Source organism: Lissotriton vulgaris, chromosome 12 (assembly GCF_964263255.1).
Source record: "Lissotriton vulgaris chromosome 12, aLisVul1.2, whole genome shotgun sequence".
NCBI lineage: Eukaryota > Metazoa > Chordata > Amphibia > Caudata > Salamandridae > Lissotriton > Lissotriton vulgaris.
This window is the reverse complement of record NC_141700.1, coordinates 136,409,065-136,425,181: the sequence shown is the minus strand read 5'-3', so window position 1 is coordinate 136,425,181 and position 16,117 is coordinate 136,409,065. Positions and strand designations below refer to the sequence as shown.

The window sequence follows — 16,117 nt, the reverse complement described above, 5'->3', positions numbered from 1 at the left end:
TTAGCAATTAAGGAATCGCAAAATGAGAATGCAATTGCAAGGGTGCAAGGGGGGTCCAAAGGAACACCCCCTGCACCCCTGGAATGTCATGTTAGTACATTTTACTCACACACATGTCCCAAGGGCATGTGTGTGTGTAAAATGTAAGTTTCAAAAATGCATTTATTTGCATTTTTGTCGTTACCCAAGTAGTAACTTGTGCATCTAAAAGAGACACGTTAGTGATAGATTCCTTACCTTAGAATAGATACCCCAGCAATCCCAACCCCGGTGGTGGGTCTGCGAACCAATAATCACACCAGAAAGTCCTGGAGGACGGAATGGCCAAAGAAGCCATCCCTTCGGACTTAGCTGTCCAGGCAATAGTGTCTTGCAAACATGTGCAGCGAGGCCCACGTAGCTGCCTGGCAAATGTCCTGCAAGGGGACTCCTCGGCCCAGGGCAGTTGTAGTCGCAGTGGCTCGAGTGGAATGAGCCCTCAGCCCAACAGGGGGTTCCTTCTTAGCCAAGGAGTAACACGCCTAGATACACAGGATGATCCACCGCGAGATGGTCCGCTTGTGTACCGCTTTTCCCTGCTTAGCGCCCACGTAATCAACAAAGAGTTGGTCATCCACCCGGAACTGGCTTGTGCGAACCAGATAAAATGAGAGCACACGTTTTGGGTCCAGACGGTGGAGCCTCTCTTCCTCTCTCGAGGGATGCGGAGGCGGAAAGAAGGTGGGCAAGGTGATGGACTGCCCAATGTGGAAGGCTGTGACTACCTTGGGCAGGAAAGAGGGCCTTGTCTGCAACACAACCTTGTCCGGATGGACCGAAAGGAAAGGAGGTTTACAGGATAGAGCCTGGAGCTCACTCACTCTCCTAGCAGAGGTGATGGCTACCAGGAAGGCAGTCTTCAAACTGAGAAGGCGAAGAGGACAGTTGGGAAGTGGCTCAAAGGGAGCGCACATCAGAAAAGTAAGAACCAAGTTCAAGTCCCACTGAGGCATCACAAAGGGACAAAGGGAACAGGAGGGAACGTATGCGTGATGACTTTCAGGAATCGATTAATGATAGGGGTCTTGAACAAAGAAGGTTGATCAGGCAGCCTTAAAAAGGCTGAAAGAGCAGAAAGGTAGCCCTTGATAGTGCCCAGAGCAGAGCCCTGCTGGGCAAGTGAAAGAAGAAAGAGAAGAACCTCAGAAAGAGGGGCGTTGAGGGGATCCACAGGCTTTTTACTGTACACCATGCCACAAATCTGTTCCACCTGCAGGCGTATACCGACTTTGCGGAGGGACGCCTGGCTGCCAGAATGATGTTACAGACTTCAGGAGGCTAGTCAAATGGCCTCAACTGTCGCTGCTCAATCTCCAAGCATGGAGGTGGAGACTGGACAGGTTCGGGTGGAGGACCGTCCCCTGCTGCTGCGACAGAAGGTCCTCCTGAAGAGGCAGACGAACCGGGGGATCGACTGACATACTGAGTAGCTCGGGATACCAGTACCTTCGTGCCCAGTCTGGAGCCACAAGGATGACTTGTGCCCGGTCGCGCCTGATCTTCTTCAGCACTCTGGGCAGAAGTGGTATAGGCGGAAAGGCGTACAACAGACCGCAACTCCACTCGCGACGAAAAGCGTCTCCGAGCGAGTGCCGCCTTGGAAATTCCAACGCGCAGAACTGATGACATTGCGCGTTCTCTTCGGTGGCGAATAGATCTAACCAAGGCTCTCCCACTGCAGAAAGAGACCTTGCGTCACGCCATTCGTGATCCATCATGCACCGGCGGCTGAGTTCGTCCGCCCTGGCGTTCAGAGAACCTAGGTAAAAATAGGAGAGGTACCCCTTAACTGAAGTCAAGGGAAATGGGGCCCACCAACCAATATAAAAGAGCAATTCCCTTGAACAAGGTCATTTACATAAACACCATGAATAAGAAAAAAGCAATAACTATAACAACTAAATTAGGAGTAAAAAACTGGCAGAATGTATTCTATACAGTGAAATTAAAAAAGCAGAGAACATAGTTGGCTGCTTGGCACAGATTAAAAGGAGTTGTAAAAAACAATAAAATAACAATCCACATTCAATATTGACCAGCAATATTGCTGAAAACAGACAGAAACAACAGTAAGACATACAATTTGTGCAATACAGGGTGTGTGTTCTGTTATTCTTTTAAAACACCGGTGTTATGCACATTGGGATATTATTATGTCAACAACGGTGTTTGAGCCGCGAATCACACTGTACTAGGGCGTCGACGCGTTTCGGTGGTTTGTTGAACTTCTATCCACCTTTATCAAGACAAAGAGTAAATTTCTGTCGTAGTGTACATAGGTTCCTCTTAAGTGTGGAGGACCGATGTACGGTGTTAATACGGTCGTGCTCAGGAGAGGCGTTGTTACTCAGACCGTAGATACTCGTAGAGAATTTTCGAGCTATGTCTTTGTTAGTGTCCCTTGTCCTTAATATGTTGGGAATTTATAACAGAGCGGGTCGCATATGGTTCCTTCTGCCCCTTTTGAATTGGCTTGTATTCTAGTTTTGTTGTTGAATTTACCTGTTGGGTAAGGTGGCAATGTAATGCCAAACTTTCTCGATGCACAGCACTTTATTTTCAAACGCACTGCGTCTCACCAGAGGCGCCTAAGTCTTGCCCCAGTGACGTGAGTATTTGTTCCCTCTACGTCTACTGCCGGCTGCATGCTTCTCTGGTCGTTTTCTTTCAATGTAGAGACACAGCGCGTTTGAAAATAAAGTGCTGTGCATCGTGAAATTTTGGCGTGGGTGGTGTCACCCGAACCCCCGGCCGCATCGCGCGAGCGGGACGACGACTTTGACCCGGAGGAGTGGTGCCGACTCTCGGAACTGTGGTGGCTCCGAGCCCGCGACCTGTCCCTCGACCTCCCGTGGGACCGGGACCTCTCACGGCGCGGGGCCGACTGCCGGAGTTCGAGTCGTCTGCGGGACCGCTTCCGCCTGGCTTTCGAAGAGAGGGCCCGGCAGTCGGAGCAGGCCTTGTCGTCGTGGTTGACGCCTAGACAAGTTAGGCACAGGTGGTGAGGATCCGTGACCGACATCGTGCGGTCGCAATCCTCGCAGTGCTTGAAACCAGGCATCCCTACGGCACCGATCGGAGTCGTAAGACTTCGAGAAATGTCACAAATGATCCAAAAAAGTTAGTCAAAAATTGACTAAGGGTTACTGCTTTTTCCAGATCTGCGCTTGCTGGCGCGGAAAAAAGAAGAACGCGGAGGCAGCGTCTAAGTACTTAGACGGCGTCATCACGGCGCCCACGACGCCGACGACGGACGCGGAGCCGCAGACGACGCCTACCGACGCGCAAGGGTACTGCTACGCAAAAGTTTCCGGATCCAGTCTGACGCCTGGGGATATTCTAAGGTAAGGAATCTATCACTAACGTGTCTCTTTCAGCTTATGTGATCTCCGGTACTGAGCCTGTGAGAGCACTGTAGAATTGATTACCAGAACACCATGAAACACTGAGCCCAACATTAATCACAGGTCACAGGAAATGTAACCACATGATCCTCATCTTGAAAAAGGTATCTGACTCCCTACAAATCCTTCAATAGCAGCACCATCTCCCCATTTTTGTGGCAGGATATTAGTGTTGATGTTTGAAATCATTCCATGTAGCCTGTCGCTCCACATTTTTTAACTCCTCTGCAAGTACAAGAAAGCTGGCATTGCTGTTGCTGTAAGGGAGAGAGAGGTAGAGAGAGGCAGGGTGTGTGATGTGAGAAAGTGAGTTTCTGTTGCATTACCCCCCCACTTTTTGCCTGATACCCGATACACTTTTCCTTGGTGTGCCCTGGGTCCCTGCCAATCAGGTACCCAGGGCCTGTGTTCCTTCCCTACAAACTGTACTTAAGCCTAAACCCAATTGGCATGTCTGGCCAATTGTCAGCCCCTAGTAAATGGTACACTAGGTACCCAGGGAATTGTGACCAGAGAAGACCCCTAAGGGCTGCAGCACTTATTGTGCCACCCTTAGGGGTCCTGTACCCTGACACACACTGCCTTTGCATGCTGAGTGTCCTGGTGCAGAACTAAACAAAGCGTCGACATGGCACACATCCCTGTGTGCCATGCCCACAAACCCACTGCCCTGCCATACATCAGCCACCACTCTAGCTGGGTGCCCTATGCCAGTGGTGTGGGCACAGGTGCATGAGCCCTGTGCCCCTACATTACCCAGGGCCATTCCTGGGCATGGTAAGTGCAGTCATGCCATTAAGAGTATATGGTGCTGGGAGGTTGTCATTACGAACTCCACAGCACCATAATGGCTACACTGAAGGCTGACAAGTTTGATATCAAACTTCTCAGCACATTAAACACACACTGATGCCAATGTGGGATTTAATGTAAAATGCACTACAGAGGGCATCTTAGAGATGCCCCCTGAAACCTAACCTACAATCCACATCTTGTCTGAGAGGCTGCCTGGGCTGTCACACAGCAGACATGTTGCTGGACCCCTGGTTGGGGAGCCCCCGCTCTCCTGGGCCTATAACAATGCACATCCTGGGACGAGGTGCCAAGCCTCCTCCCCCAGGATGGGCAGGGGAAGCTTCAAATGCATTCCGCCTTTGTAAGCTTCTCCAGACCACTTGCTGTACTCAGCAACTGGCCCCCACCAGTTCTGAGCCCCACTCTGGTGGGAAACCCTACGTCAGAAAGAGGGGTGTGCCAGCCTGTGCCAACTCCACCCCTCAGGTGGGAGAGGGGAGGTGATGCACGACCCGGGCTCCGGCCATCTTGAAGATGGGGAGCCCTGCCCAATCACCGCTAGGCTCCTGCCCCCCTCCCACAGGAGAGGAGCAGGCTAGGGGGTATACCCACCCCAGGACAGGGACCCATTGGTCCCTGCCCGTGCCCTAACTGTAACGCCCCTAAATGTAGTATTTAGGTGCACCCTGAACCTTCTTTCTTAGATCCAGAATACAAAACAAGAAAGAAGATCAAGGAACACGAAGACTCTGCGTGCAGCTGCTAAAAAGAGGAAGACACCAACTGATTTGGCCCCAGCCCTAACGGCCCGTCGACCCTCGAACCTGCTCCTGTTAAACCCCGGCATCTCCAGTGGTCAGCAACCTCAAAAACCCCGGAGGACCTGACTGCCTTGTGACTCTGACTACCTGGATCTCCCACGAGCAGTGGTACTGCTCAAAGCAAGTAACAAGCCCTGGCATCAGCCCGGAAACCCTGCACACTCTGCACCCGCCAAGCCTGGCCTGTGCCGGAGTGAATCAAGACCCTGGGTAATTCTGACTTGGAATCCAGTACCCAAGGACCGTCCTCGACGACCCCGACGACGCCCACAGCCTCAGGACAAAGGACCCCTACGACAGCGAACAGCAGGGGGTAATATTTCCTGATCTCAAAAGACACCCCCTGCACCCGGCACAACACAGCACCCTGTGCCCAACTCCTGGGTGCCTACCTATCTTCCAAGATACCAACTTACCCCTCGAAGTGTTGGTCGCTCCAGAAGTTCCTCCGAGCCTGTAGCCTTTATTCCTTTTTAAGCACCCTGCACCCCGCCGCCCGAGTGCCCCTGGCAGTGCAACCTGTACCCTATCCTACTTCCCCATTTGCCCTGAGCAAGTGACCAGGAGCCCAGCTCCCACAGCCGCGTGGCCTGCTAGACAACTGCCACCAACCGAAGGCCCCCTGCCTCTCATTAGATAACATTGGGCCTAACTACCTCTGCACCCGGCCGCCCCTCTGCCGCTGTGGGTGTACCAACTGTACCTACCTGACCCTGGGGGACCCCTGAGTTAATGCCCAGAACCTTAACTTCACCAGTCGAGTACTCACCTGAAAACCGATGACTCACTTTCCTGCCACAGGATAACATTGACTGGTTTGACTCGAAAAATCTTTTAAGTGTGAAGTTTTGAAACTTTAAACTATTCCTATAAAATCACCTGTGATCAGGAGAGAAGCCAGTACTGTACCTTGTAGCCGAGTACTGAACCTAAAAAGTAATCCTAACCAGGTTTACCAGTAACCTGAATTTTCTCCATAGGAATCCATTGTCTGCTTTTCTATGAAATTTCTTCTGTCTACTTTTGAAAACTTTAAATATTCCTTATAAATCGTACATACTACTGAAACGTAATTACTTACCTGTCTTTAGTAGAGATCCCAGTGCTGGACCTAGGAGCCCAGTACTGGATTACAAAAGTAACGAGAACATACTGTATCTGTTATTATTATTAGTAGATTTTGTAAAGCGCGTAGTCACCCGTAAGTATCCCAGCGCTAAGAACAGCTAAGGGTAACAGGGGGGGAGAGGGGGAAAGGCAGATCAGGGGAAAAGGTGCGTTTTCAGCCGCTTCCTGAATCGGAGATAGTCTGGTTCCGTCCTAAGATCACGGGGAGGGAATTCCAAAGGCGGGCTGTGTTGACAGAGAAGCGCCGTCCGCCCGTGCGCACCTTCTTCACTCTGGGGATGGTGATAAGGTATTCCTGATCAGATCGGAGGGATCTTGAGGCTTTGTAGGGCCTAATGAATTTTTTTAAGATGGGGGGGCCTTTATCCTGCAGGAGTTTGTGAGACAGACAGAGAGCTTTGAACTTCACTCGCTCTCTCACTGGAAGCCAGTGGAGGTGTTTCAGGGCTGGTTTGGCCGAAGATCTAGCCGGGGTATTGGTGAGGATCCGGGCGGCGGTGTTCTGGATCTGTAAGGAATATGCTACTTACCAGTATGCATCTGTTCTTGGCATGAAGGGCTGCTGACATTCATATCTGTGCATAGATCGCCGCCTAGTGTTGGGTCCGGATGATTGCACATTGTTGTCCTGGAAGAGTCTTCGAAGTATCACGAGATAGGTGGCTCCTCCCCTGGACTACAGTGCGCATGGGCATCCCCTCCATCCTCAGATTGTTTTTCGCCATTGTGGCAGAGATGGAGTGTAATACTGAAAGTGATGACCATGCCTGAAAATGATTCTGAGAGCTACAGCTGCGACAGGCACCGGGGAGGAGGGTGGGCGATATGAATGTCAGCAGCCCTTCATGCCAAGAACAGATGCATACTGGTAAGTAGCATATTCCGTTCGAAGGCATGTGGGCTGCTGAATTCATATCTGTGCATAGAATAAATAGCAGTTACCTCCTTACCGGCGGGTGCCCGTGCCAGCTGCAGCAGTCTGAAAGAGAGTTCTGAGAACAGCCTGTCCTACAGCAGCTTGCTGTTTGGAGTGTACATCTACGCAGTAGTGTTTGGAAAAATTTATGTATGGTGGACCATGTGGCTGCTCTACATATGTCCTCTAGAGGAATATTACCCAGGAAAGCCATGGAAGCCCCTAACTTGCGTGTGGAATGCGCTCTATGGGGATCTGTTAATGTGCGCTTAGCCTTTTGATAACAGATCTGGATGCATTTAACAATCCACCTGGCTATACCTGACTTGGAGATGGGGTTGCCCTTATGTTGTGGAGAGAAGGCAACGAACAGCTGTTTAGTTTTTCGAAAGTCTTTTGTCCTGTCGATGTAATACAGGAGAGCCCTTTTGACATCTAAGGTGTGCAGTGCTCTGTCTGCCACTGAGTCAGGGTTAGGAAAGAAAACTGGCAGTTCTATGTTTTGGTTAAGGTGGAACTGCAAAACCACCTTTGGCATGAATTTAGGGTTGGTGCGAAGCACCACACTATTTGCATGAATTTGCAGGTAGGGTTCTTGAATTGTGAGGGCTTGCAGCTCACTGACCCTCCGCAGCGATGAAATAGCTATTAGGAAGGCCACCTTGCAGGTAAGAAACGGTATTTCACAGGAATGGAGTGGCTCAAAGGGTGGCCCCATGAGTCTGGTGAGAACGATATTTAGGTTCCAGACTGGTGAAGGAGGGTGTCTGGGAGGGATTACTCTCCTAAGTCCTTCCAAAAAGGCTTCAATGGCAGGCACCCTGAAAACGGAAAGGTGCTGCCTGTTTTGAAGGTAAGCGGCTATGGCCGCCAAATGGATCCTGATTGAACTGTATGCCAGGTTGCATTGGTACAGATGCAATAAGTAACATATGATGTTTTGCGTAGATGCGTCCAACGGATTAATGTCATTGTTGGAGCAGTAAATAACAAACCGCTTCCATTTGGCTGCATAGCAGGCCCTGGTGGTGGGTCGTCTTGCCTCCTTGATGATGTTCATACACTCAGGAGGCAAGTTCAGGTATCCAAACTCTATGACATCAGGAGCCAAATCGCAAGGTTCAACTGTTGGGGATCTGGGTGCTGAATGTCGCCATGGCTCTGAGTGAGGAGGCTGGGAGTGAGGCGGAGCCGTTGGTGAGGCACCACTGAAAGTTCCAGGAACGTGGTGTACCAAGCTTGCCGTGCCCACGTTGGAGCAACCAGGATGAGCGTCATGGAGTGCTGTCGCAGTTTGCGCGCCACCAGAGGTATGAGGGGGGCTGGCGGAAAAGCGTACTCAAATCTGCCTGACAAGTTCATCCATATCGCATTGCCCTGAGACTGAGGGTGTGGGAACCTGGAGGTGAAGTTTGGGCATTTTGCGTTCTCGCTTGTGGCGAAGAGGTCGATGTCTGGATGACTCCAATGCTGGAAGTATGGATGGAGTACTGACGGGTGGATCTCCCACTCGTGCATCTGATGACTGTGCCTGCTGAGCAGGTCCGCCATCTGGTTGTCGACACCCGGGAGATGCTCCGCCATGAGGAAGATGTTCCTCTGAATGGCCCACTTCCACATGCTCTGGGCTAGGTGAGACAGCTGCAGGGAGTGCGCGCCTCCCTGCTTCTAGATGTAATACATGGCGGTCATGTTGTCCATCCGGACTAATACGACCTTGTTGCACAGGTGCAACTTGAATGCCTTCAGTGCCATGAAGATTGCCATCAGCTCCAACACATTGATATGCATCTTCTGCTGTTGTGACGTCCAGAGTCCCCGCACTGTGAAATGGAGAACATGCGCTCCCCAACCCTGGAGAGAAGCGTCCGTCGTTAGCACTATCTGTGGAACATGCTCTTGGAACGGTCGTCCCCTGCAAAGGTTTTGTGGATTCCACCAATGCAGAGAGTTGTAAGCACGACCGGTCACCAACACTAGGTCTTTTAGATGGCCATGAGCCTGGTTCCACTGTCGGGCTAAGCATTCTTGAAGGGGACGCATGTGCAGTCTCGCGTGCGGGACTATGAATATGCAGGATGCCATCATACCGATCAGTTGCATGAACACCTGCGCTGGGAGGGATCGCGGAGGTTTGAACCTCCGAATGAGCAGATGCATGCTGTTGACCCTGGCAGGGTTCAGCTGCGCTGTGGCCGACTGAGTGTTTAGTGTCGCCCCTAGGTACTGTTGCACATAGGCTGGCTGCAGGTGAGACTTCGCGTAGTTGAGTGAGAACCCCAGACTGTGTAGGAGGTGAATGGTCCGCGACATATCGCGGCCGCACTGCTTGGCTGAACTGGCCTGAACGAGCCAGTCGTCCAGGTAGGGATACACGTGAACACCTTGCCTGTGAAGGTGCGCTGCCACAGTCGCTAAGCACTTGGTGAAGACCCTGGGAGCAGTAGTGACCCCGAACGGCAGAACCTTGAACTGGTAATGCTGATTGTTGATAGTGAACCTGAGATATTTTTTGTGACTTGGGTGAATGGGAATGTGGAAATATGCATCCTTGAGGTCCAGGGTGGCTAGGAAGTCGCCCTGACGGAGCAGCGGCAGGACCTGTTGTAAGGTTAGCATGTGAAAGTGCTCTGAAAGGATGTATTGGTTGAGGGGTCTGAGGTCTAGAATGGGCCGCAGGGACCCGTCCTTTTTTGGAATCAAGAAGTACAGAGAGTACACCCCTGTACCCTGCTCTTCTACAGGCACGAGTTCTATGGCTCCTTTTTGCAGCATGGAGAGTACTTCTTGCTGCAATAAGTGCGTGTGCTCTGCGGACATAGGACGGTTCCTTGGGGGTATGTTGGGGAAGGTGGAGGTCAGTTCTAGACAATAGCCGTACCGGATAAGTTGTCTCACCCACCTGTCTGTTGTAATGTCTTCCCAGATTGGCAGGAACTGCTGGAGTCTTCCCCCGACAGGTGTTAGATGGTCGGGGGGCCGTGACAAGAAGTCACTGTTTGTTGGGAGCGGAGGATCTGGCGTTGTTATTGCCGCGTCCTCTCCCTTTGGCGCTGTTCCCACGGTATCCACCCCTGGTGTTTTTCGTGTAGGTAGATTGCGTGCTGCCCTTGGCGTACTGGGAATGCTGTAGAGCCTGTCCTCTTGTTGCTCCCCTGTTACCGGAGCGACGAAAGGAACTGCCTCGAAACTGCTGGGACTGCAGAGCCCCCATGGATTTCGCCGTCTCAGTGTCTTTTTTCATTTTCTCAAGTGTTGTGTCAACCTCCGTTCCAAACAGGAAGTCCGGGTTAACCGGCTGATTGAGAAGAGTAGTTTGGATTTCGGATTTAAACCCTGAGATGCGCAGCCATGCATGGCGTCGCAGCATTACGCTAGTATTAATTGCCCTTGCCGCTGTGTCTGCTGCGTCCAGTGCGCATTTGATTGACGCATTGGAGACCAATTTCCCCTCTTGTATAACCATTTCTGCACCTTCTCTGTACATATCAGGCATGTGCTGCACTAACTGTTCTAGTGTGTCGTAGTGCGCCCTGTCGTATCTAGCCAACAGGGCCTGTGTATTGGCTATTCTCCAAATGTTAGCGGCTTGCGCTGCCACACGCTTTCCAGACGCTTCAAAGATCTTTGACTCTTTGTCCGGAGGGGGAGCGTCACCACTGGATTGAGAGTTAGCCCTTTTGCGTGCATTAGCCACCACGAGGGAGTCCAAGGGGAGCTGGCCTTTGATATAGGTGGGGTCCACTGGGGCAGGCCTGTATTTCTTGTCGATCCGGGGTTTGATAACGCTGGCTTTGGTTGGCTCCTTGAAAATGTCCATTGCATGCTTGAGGACCCCTTTAAGCATGGGTAGAGTCTTAGTGGAGCGTTCAGATGTGGAGAAGGTGTCAAATAGAAATCCTCATCCACTGGCTCGGCATGCATGTCGACGTCATGGTTAAGGGCTGCCCGCTCTATCAATGCATTAAATGCTGCGGTGTCCTCAGTTGGAGATGGTTTACCATTGTAGGACTGGGAGTCCGGAGCGGCATGGGGGTCATCAGGGTCATCGCCTTGATCCCCTGCCCCTGACCATTGATGCGAGTCATCCTGATCAGTGTCTGTGTGGTAAGAGTAGGCCATTTGGCCACAGTCTGCATTCAAGCCCTCCTCACTCTGTGCTGGAGAATGAGCTATTTGTTGCGAATAGTCCTGAACTTGTTCAAAAAGAACCGGAGAGGTAGATGAGACCATCTTCTTTTTGAGGGGAATCCTGTAACCTTCCAAGGGATGTTCAGGCGCGATCTTCCGCTTGTGGACGGTAAGCCTGCCCGACTCCGAGTCAATAAAGAGTTTTGCCTGGTTGTCATAAGAAGGCTCGTAATAGACATCCTGTTCGTGTGTGGACTTGGAGGACACCTTCGACGTCTTGGAAGCCTCGGCGGTTTCATGGCGTTCGAGATGCTTTGGGCGGGCTGTAGGCGGAAGCCCAAACTTTATTTGCGCTGAGCCCGCAGGTTTCGAGATTGAAGTGGCTGTTTCGGGTTTCTTCGACGCCTGTGTAGGCCGCTCGCTTGACCGCGTTGAATCGAGCTCCCGGCGCGTGGCGCCCCCATCCTTGGGCGTCAACGACACTTTCGGGGCGTCCTTGGGCGTGGGTTCAACCCGTTTTCCAAGCACAGCCTTGAGTCCTGAGAGGTTTGGCTCGAGACTTTGTTTCGACTGAAGGTCTTTGCTCTTCTTTGGTCGTCGGCGCCGACGCCGAGCCCTTCGAGGCGACGTGCTTGCTGGTCGAGGCCTGCTTCGATGTCCCAGTCTTGGAGCCGACGGGCATCTTCGACGCCGAAGGATCGTCGACAGCCTTTGTGGGAGCGTGCGTCGACGTCGAACCGACCACCATCTTGAGTAGTTTCGGTTTCGGCTCCGCCTGTTTCGGTTTCGATTTCATAGAATCGACCGATGGCTCCTTTGAAAGGGTCTTAGCCTGGCTTTGGCGCGGGGCTGTAGACCGTGTGGAAGGATCTTGGCTAAGGCCTTTCGGCGATGCCTCGACCGGAGCCGGAGAGGGCGGAATGTTAGTGATAGGCCCCGTAACTGCGGGCGGGCTCGGCTCTCCACTGGAGTCGTCATCGACGGCCCCAATGGCCTCATCGTCGTCCCCTACCTCGACGACGTCTTGGTCGTGGACGTATTCTTCGGTTTGCTCGTCCACCTCGAAATTGGAGTCCTGCTCCGACGCCGGTTCCGACATTTCTTCGGGAACGTCTTCTTCTTCTTCTTCCTCATCTTGGAAGAGTTCCTCGTCTCCGGCGTCGAAGATGTTCGCAGGTGCTGGGGCCGACTGTTGGGCCGACTGCCTCGCCGCGCGTCGAAGTTTAATAGTTTTCTTTGAGCGGAACTTCGAGCAGGCGAAACATTTTGACTCGTCGTGGTCGGGGGACAAACATGTATTGCACACTGGGTGCATATCTAAGTTGGAATATTTTGAATTACAAACGGGGCACCGCTTAAACGGGGTCCGTTCCATCGTCGATGTAGTCTGGGCCTGTGTTGTTGTGAAAAATTTCTTCTTTCGACGTCGATTGAAGAACTCGAAAGGGACAGGCACCGAACGATACAATACCGACGCTGTGAAGGCCTGTTGGCCTTAGGAGTAGAAAGAGTACAAGTTTTTGGAACTGGAGTCGAGATAAGTACATCCGAACCCAATGGCGGAAAAAAACAATCTGAGGATGGAGGGGATGCCCATGCGCACTGTAGTCCAGGGGAGGAGCCACCTATCTCGTGATACTTCGAAGACTCTTCCAGGACAACAATGTGCAATCATTCGGACCCAACACTAGGCGGCGATCTATGCACAGATATGAATTCAGCAGCCCACATGCCTCGAACCCTGCATTTTCTCTCATTGGATAACATTGCTAGATTTTCAATGAAAAGTTTCGAAGTGTGAACTTTTAAAATGCCTTTTTATTCTTTAAAAACCATTGCAATAACTAAAACGTTTTAACTAAACTGTTTTCAGCTTAGACCCCAGGACTGAATCTAGGATCCAGTCATGGAGTTACAAAAGTAATCTATAAAGTAATCCGCTGCATTTATGTAGAACAACCCGTTGGGTTCAATTTTACATTTTGTTTAGAATTGTGTTGCCTACTGCAACCACTGTAACTATTGTGCTTACAAAGTTTATTGCCTTTCTGCAAAGCAATTACCTGAAGTCACTCATACTGAGAAAAGTATATTTTGACACCTGTTGGTTCTAAAAATAAAACAACTATATTTTTTAGATATAAAAACAATTGGCCTGGAGTTCAGTTCTTGAGTGTGTGAAACCTTTTGCTGACTGAGTGTGTACATCAAATGCTTTACACTGTCCTCTGGTACTGCCTTACTGCTCGACCAAGCTACCACCTTGGAGAGTAAGGTCAGCCCTGACTTTAACCTCTGTTATACCTCTGGAGATTGTGGACTCTATACACACTGTACCTTACTTTGGTCCAGCATATATAGAGCCACTTTCTTACAGGGAGAGAGAGGCAGGGAGAGAGAGAGAGAGAGAGAGGAAGAGTGATAGGGGTGGGGAAAGAGAGAGAGAAGGGGAAAGAGAGAGGGGCGGGGAGAGAGTGTCTCTGTGCGGTTTGATTTTATTGCTGCATTTGATGTTCAAGTCTTATACGTAGAAGATCTTACACTGTTTCTGCTGAGCTGTAGATGTTTTGCATGCTAGCGCAAAACAGATTTATTTTATTTGACCGGTCTGTGGAGCAATTCTGCACTGCAAGGGACTGTGATGACGTTTTCTGCGCATTAGTGAAACCAGAGAAAACCTTTTCACAATGCCAAGCTAAAAATGAAATGTTTTCAAGATTGGGGTATAATTTGTTGCTCCTTATTTCAGTGTTCTTTTTCCTGAATTGATTTTCACTAATTTCAACCACAAAACTCAATCACATGCAGCTGTGTGATGGCAAAGTGATTGTTCCCTTTAAAATACGCCCCCCCCTCCCTAAAAGAACCCCAAAAGAATTACACAATTGAATGGGGCGAGAAAACAGGTTTATATTTCAAAAGAACTATGTGTAGTGAGGCTTTGAAATGTAAACAGGAAAGCCACTTTAAGGCTATTTTGGAGTGAAATAAGGAAATGAAACATATGAGTAAACTGACACTGAAATTTCTCAAAGCAAATGCAGAAACAGAGAATCTAGCAGCAGGATAGGGGAGGGTGAGATGCGGTCTGTGAAAAAACTTGAATTATAGAACCCAATTTATGTCACGTTATACAACGGACGTTTTTTTAAGTATATAAACCTGCTGAAGATAAGTAATACAAAAGAAATGTGTACTGTGACTTGATGAATTGATCAGAATAGTCTGCTCACCCTGACGTAAAAGACTATTTAAGCACCCAAACACGCTCATACACAAACAAATTAAATATAAGTACATTTTCAAAATCAGACACTGAAGACGAGTAAAAATATAGGTGGCACTGTCCCACTTCTATAAGAATTACATTATTGGTTTTCCTTCTATATCAAACTGAGATCTGGCTGTACAACTCAATTGAACAGCACCCAGTGTACACCACCTATGCCAAGGACAACTGTATGATTTCAAACCTACTGAAATGATGCAGCACAACATAATCTGTAGTGTGATTATTCGGTTTCTACCTGAATGTTTCACTGGTTCCAGCAGGGACGCATATTTCTACTATCTTAGCGCTTGTTGAAAGTTAGACGAAATGGGAGCCTGATTAGGAATTTGATCGAGAGGGGCTTTCTTTCCCCTATCTGAGTCACCTATGTGGTGAGTAAGTCGAGGGGGCAAATGTGGTCAGCTCAGGGTGAAGAGGCTTTCATTACTCCCGATATTAGCTAGATTACGCCATTCAGGAATTTGTAGGTCATAGTACTTTCTGATGTTCATCATGGTGCAGATGATACCATGTGTTGAACGCAATGTAGGAAAGCACTCTCGAGACATGTAAGCATGTTCAACATTTATCTAAGAAACATTGTTTTACGTGCTGTGACAAATAACTATACAGGAATCCATTTTGCACTCCCTTTATTTTCATCAGGCACAGTTGGAAAGATAGCGTGAGGCGAGGGCCTTTTACAGAACTACAGCACTTTAGATTTTCAATGTGCACTTATTCAGTGACCAAACAGCTACCTTTAAGAAAGTTAAGTGGGAGATGATTACATGAGTACCCAAGAAACACACTCTATTGAACTTAAACTTAGTAATGGGATTCCCAACCAGTTTAGTTATTTTGTGACAAGAGCTAAAAGCAGATCTATCAACCAGAAATAAGAGTTAATTTTTAAGGCAAGACAAGACCAATAAAATACATGAGAAAAGCGATGGCATGTAGGGAAAGTTTGGTAGAAAAAATATTAGATGGAGAGAGACAGATGCACAGTGGAAAGTGTGAATACTACCTAGTAAGGTATTAGCTAACGCTTGGTAGAGATGTTAGAAACACAGCATGTAGATACAGAAGACAGTTCTATTTTCGTGGAAATAACTACAAACCTGGGCTGAGAATCCACAAAAGAAGCCAAACCAGAAGTGGACCATGGTGAAGGCAAAGTTTTTATAGAAGAAGTAGCAGAGGAACTTGCACATACGGAGGTAGGACCATCTACCATGCACCAAGAGCAATCTTTGCAGGAACTTGAACTGTGAGAAGGAGTAATCGGAAGCAAGCACAGCCTGTATTCCCTCCTGACCGCTGATCCCCACCCCAATGTGTGCCGCTGAGAACAGAAAAGAACAGAAAAGAATTAGTAAATTGATGAAAGCACAACCGCATATTAGGTGAAATATTTGTAGCAAATATTGAATTTACAAGTCAGAACTCCAGCTGAAGCCATTTTGAATGAAATACTTAAGAGCTTAAAAACTAAGCATCGAGTAGGATTCAAACACATTATTAGAAGCAAGTAGGCAGCAGAGGAATGTTTTTAGTCTTTTCTGAAAAGTAATTAAGGAGTTTCATGGTCTCAGTCTGACTGGAAACG

The 16,117-nt window shown here is 49.4% G+C and overlaps 1 protein-coding gene across 2 annotated transcripts in view; it reads right to left on the bottom strand.

The window, feature by feature from the left end:
- Nucleotides 1-16,117, bottom strand: part of ATP8B2 (ATPase phospholipid transporting 8B2) — a 470,208-nt gene that overhangs the window by 82,578 nt on the left and 371,513 nt on the right. For both annotated transcript variants that reach the window (XM_086947594.1, XM_086947593.1), the window contains one exon: nucleotides 15,630-15,853. In XM_086947594.1, the coding sequence (XP_086803720.1) occupies nucleotides 15,630-15,853 (224 nt within the window). The remainder of the gene's footprint in view (nucleotides 1-15,629; nucleotides 15,854-16,117) is intronic.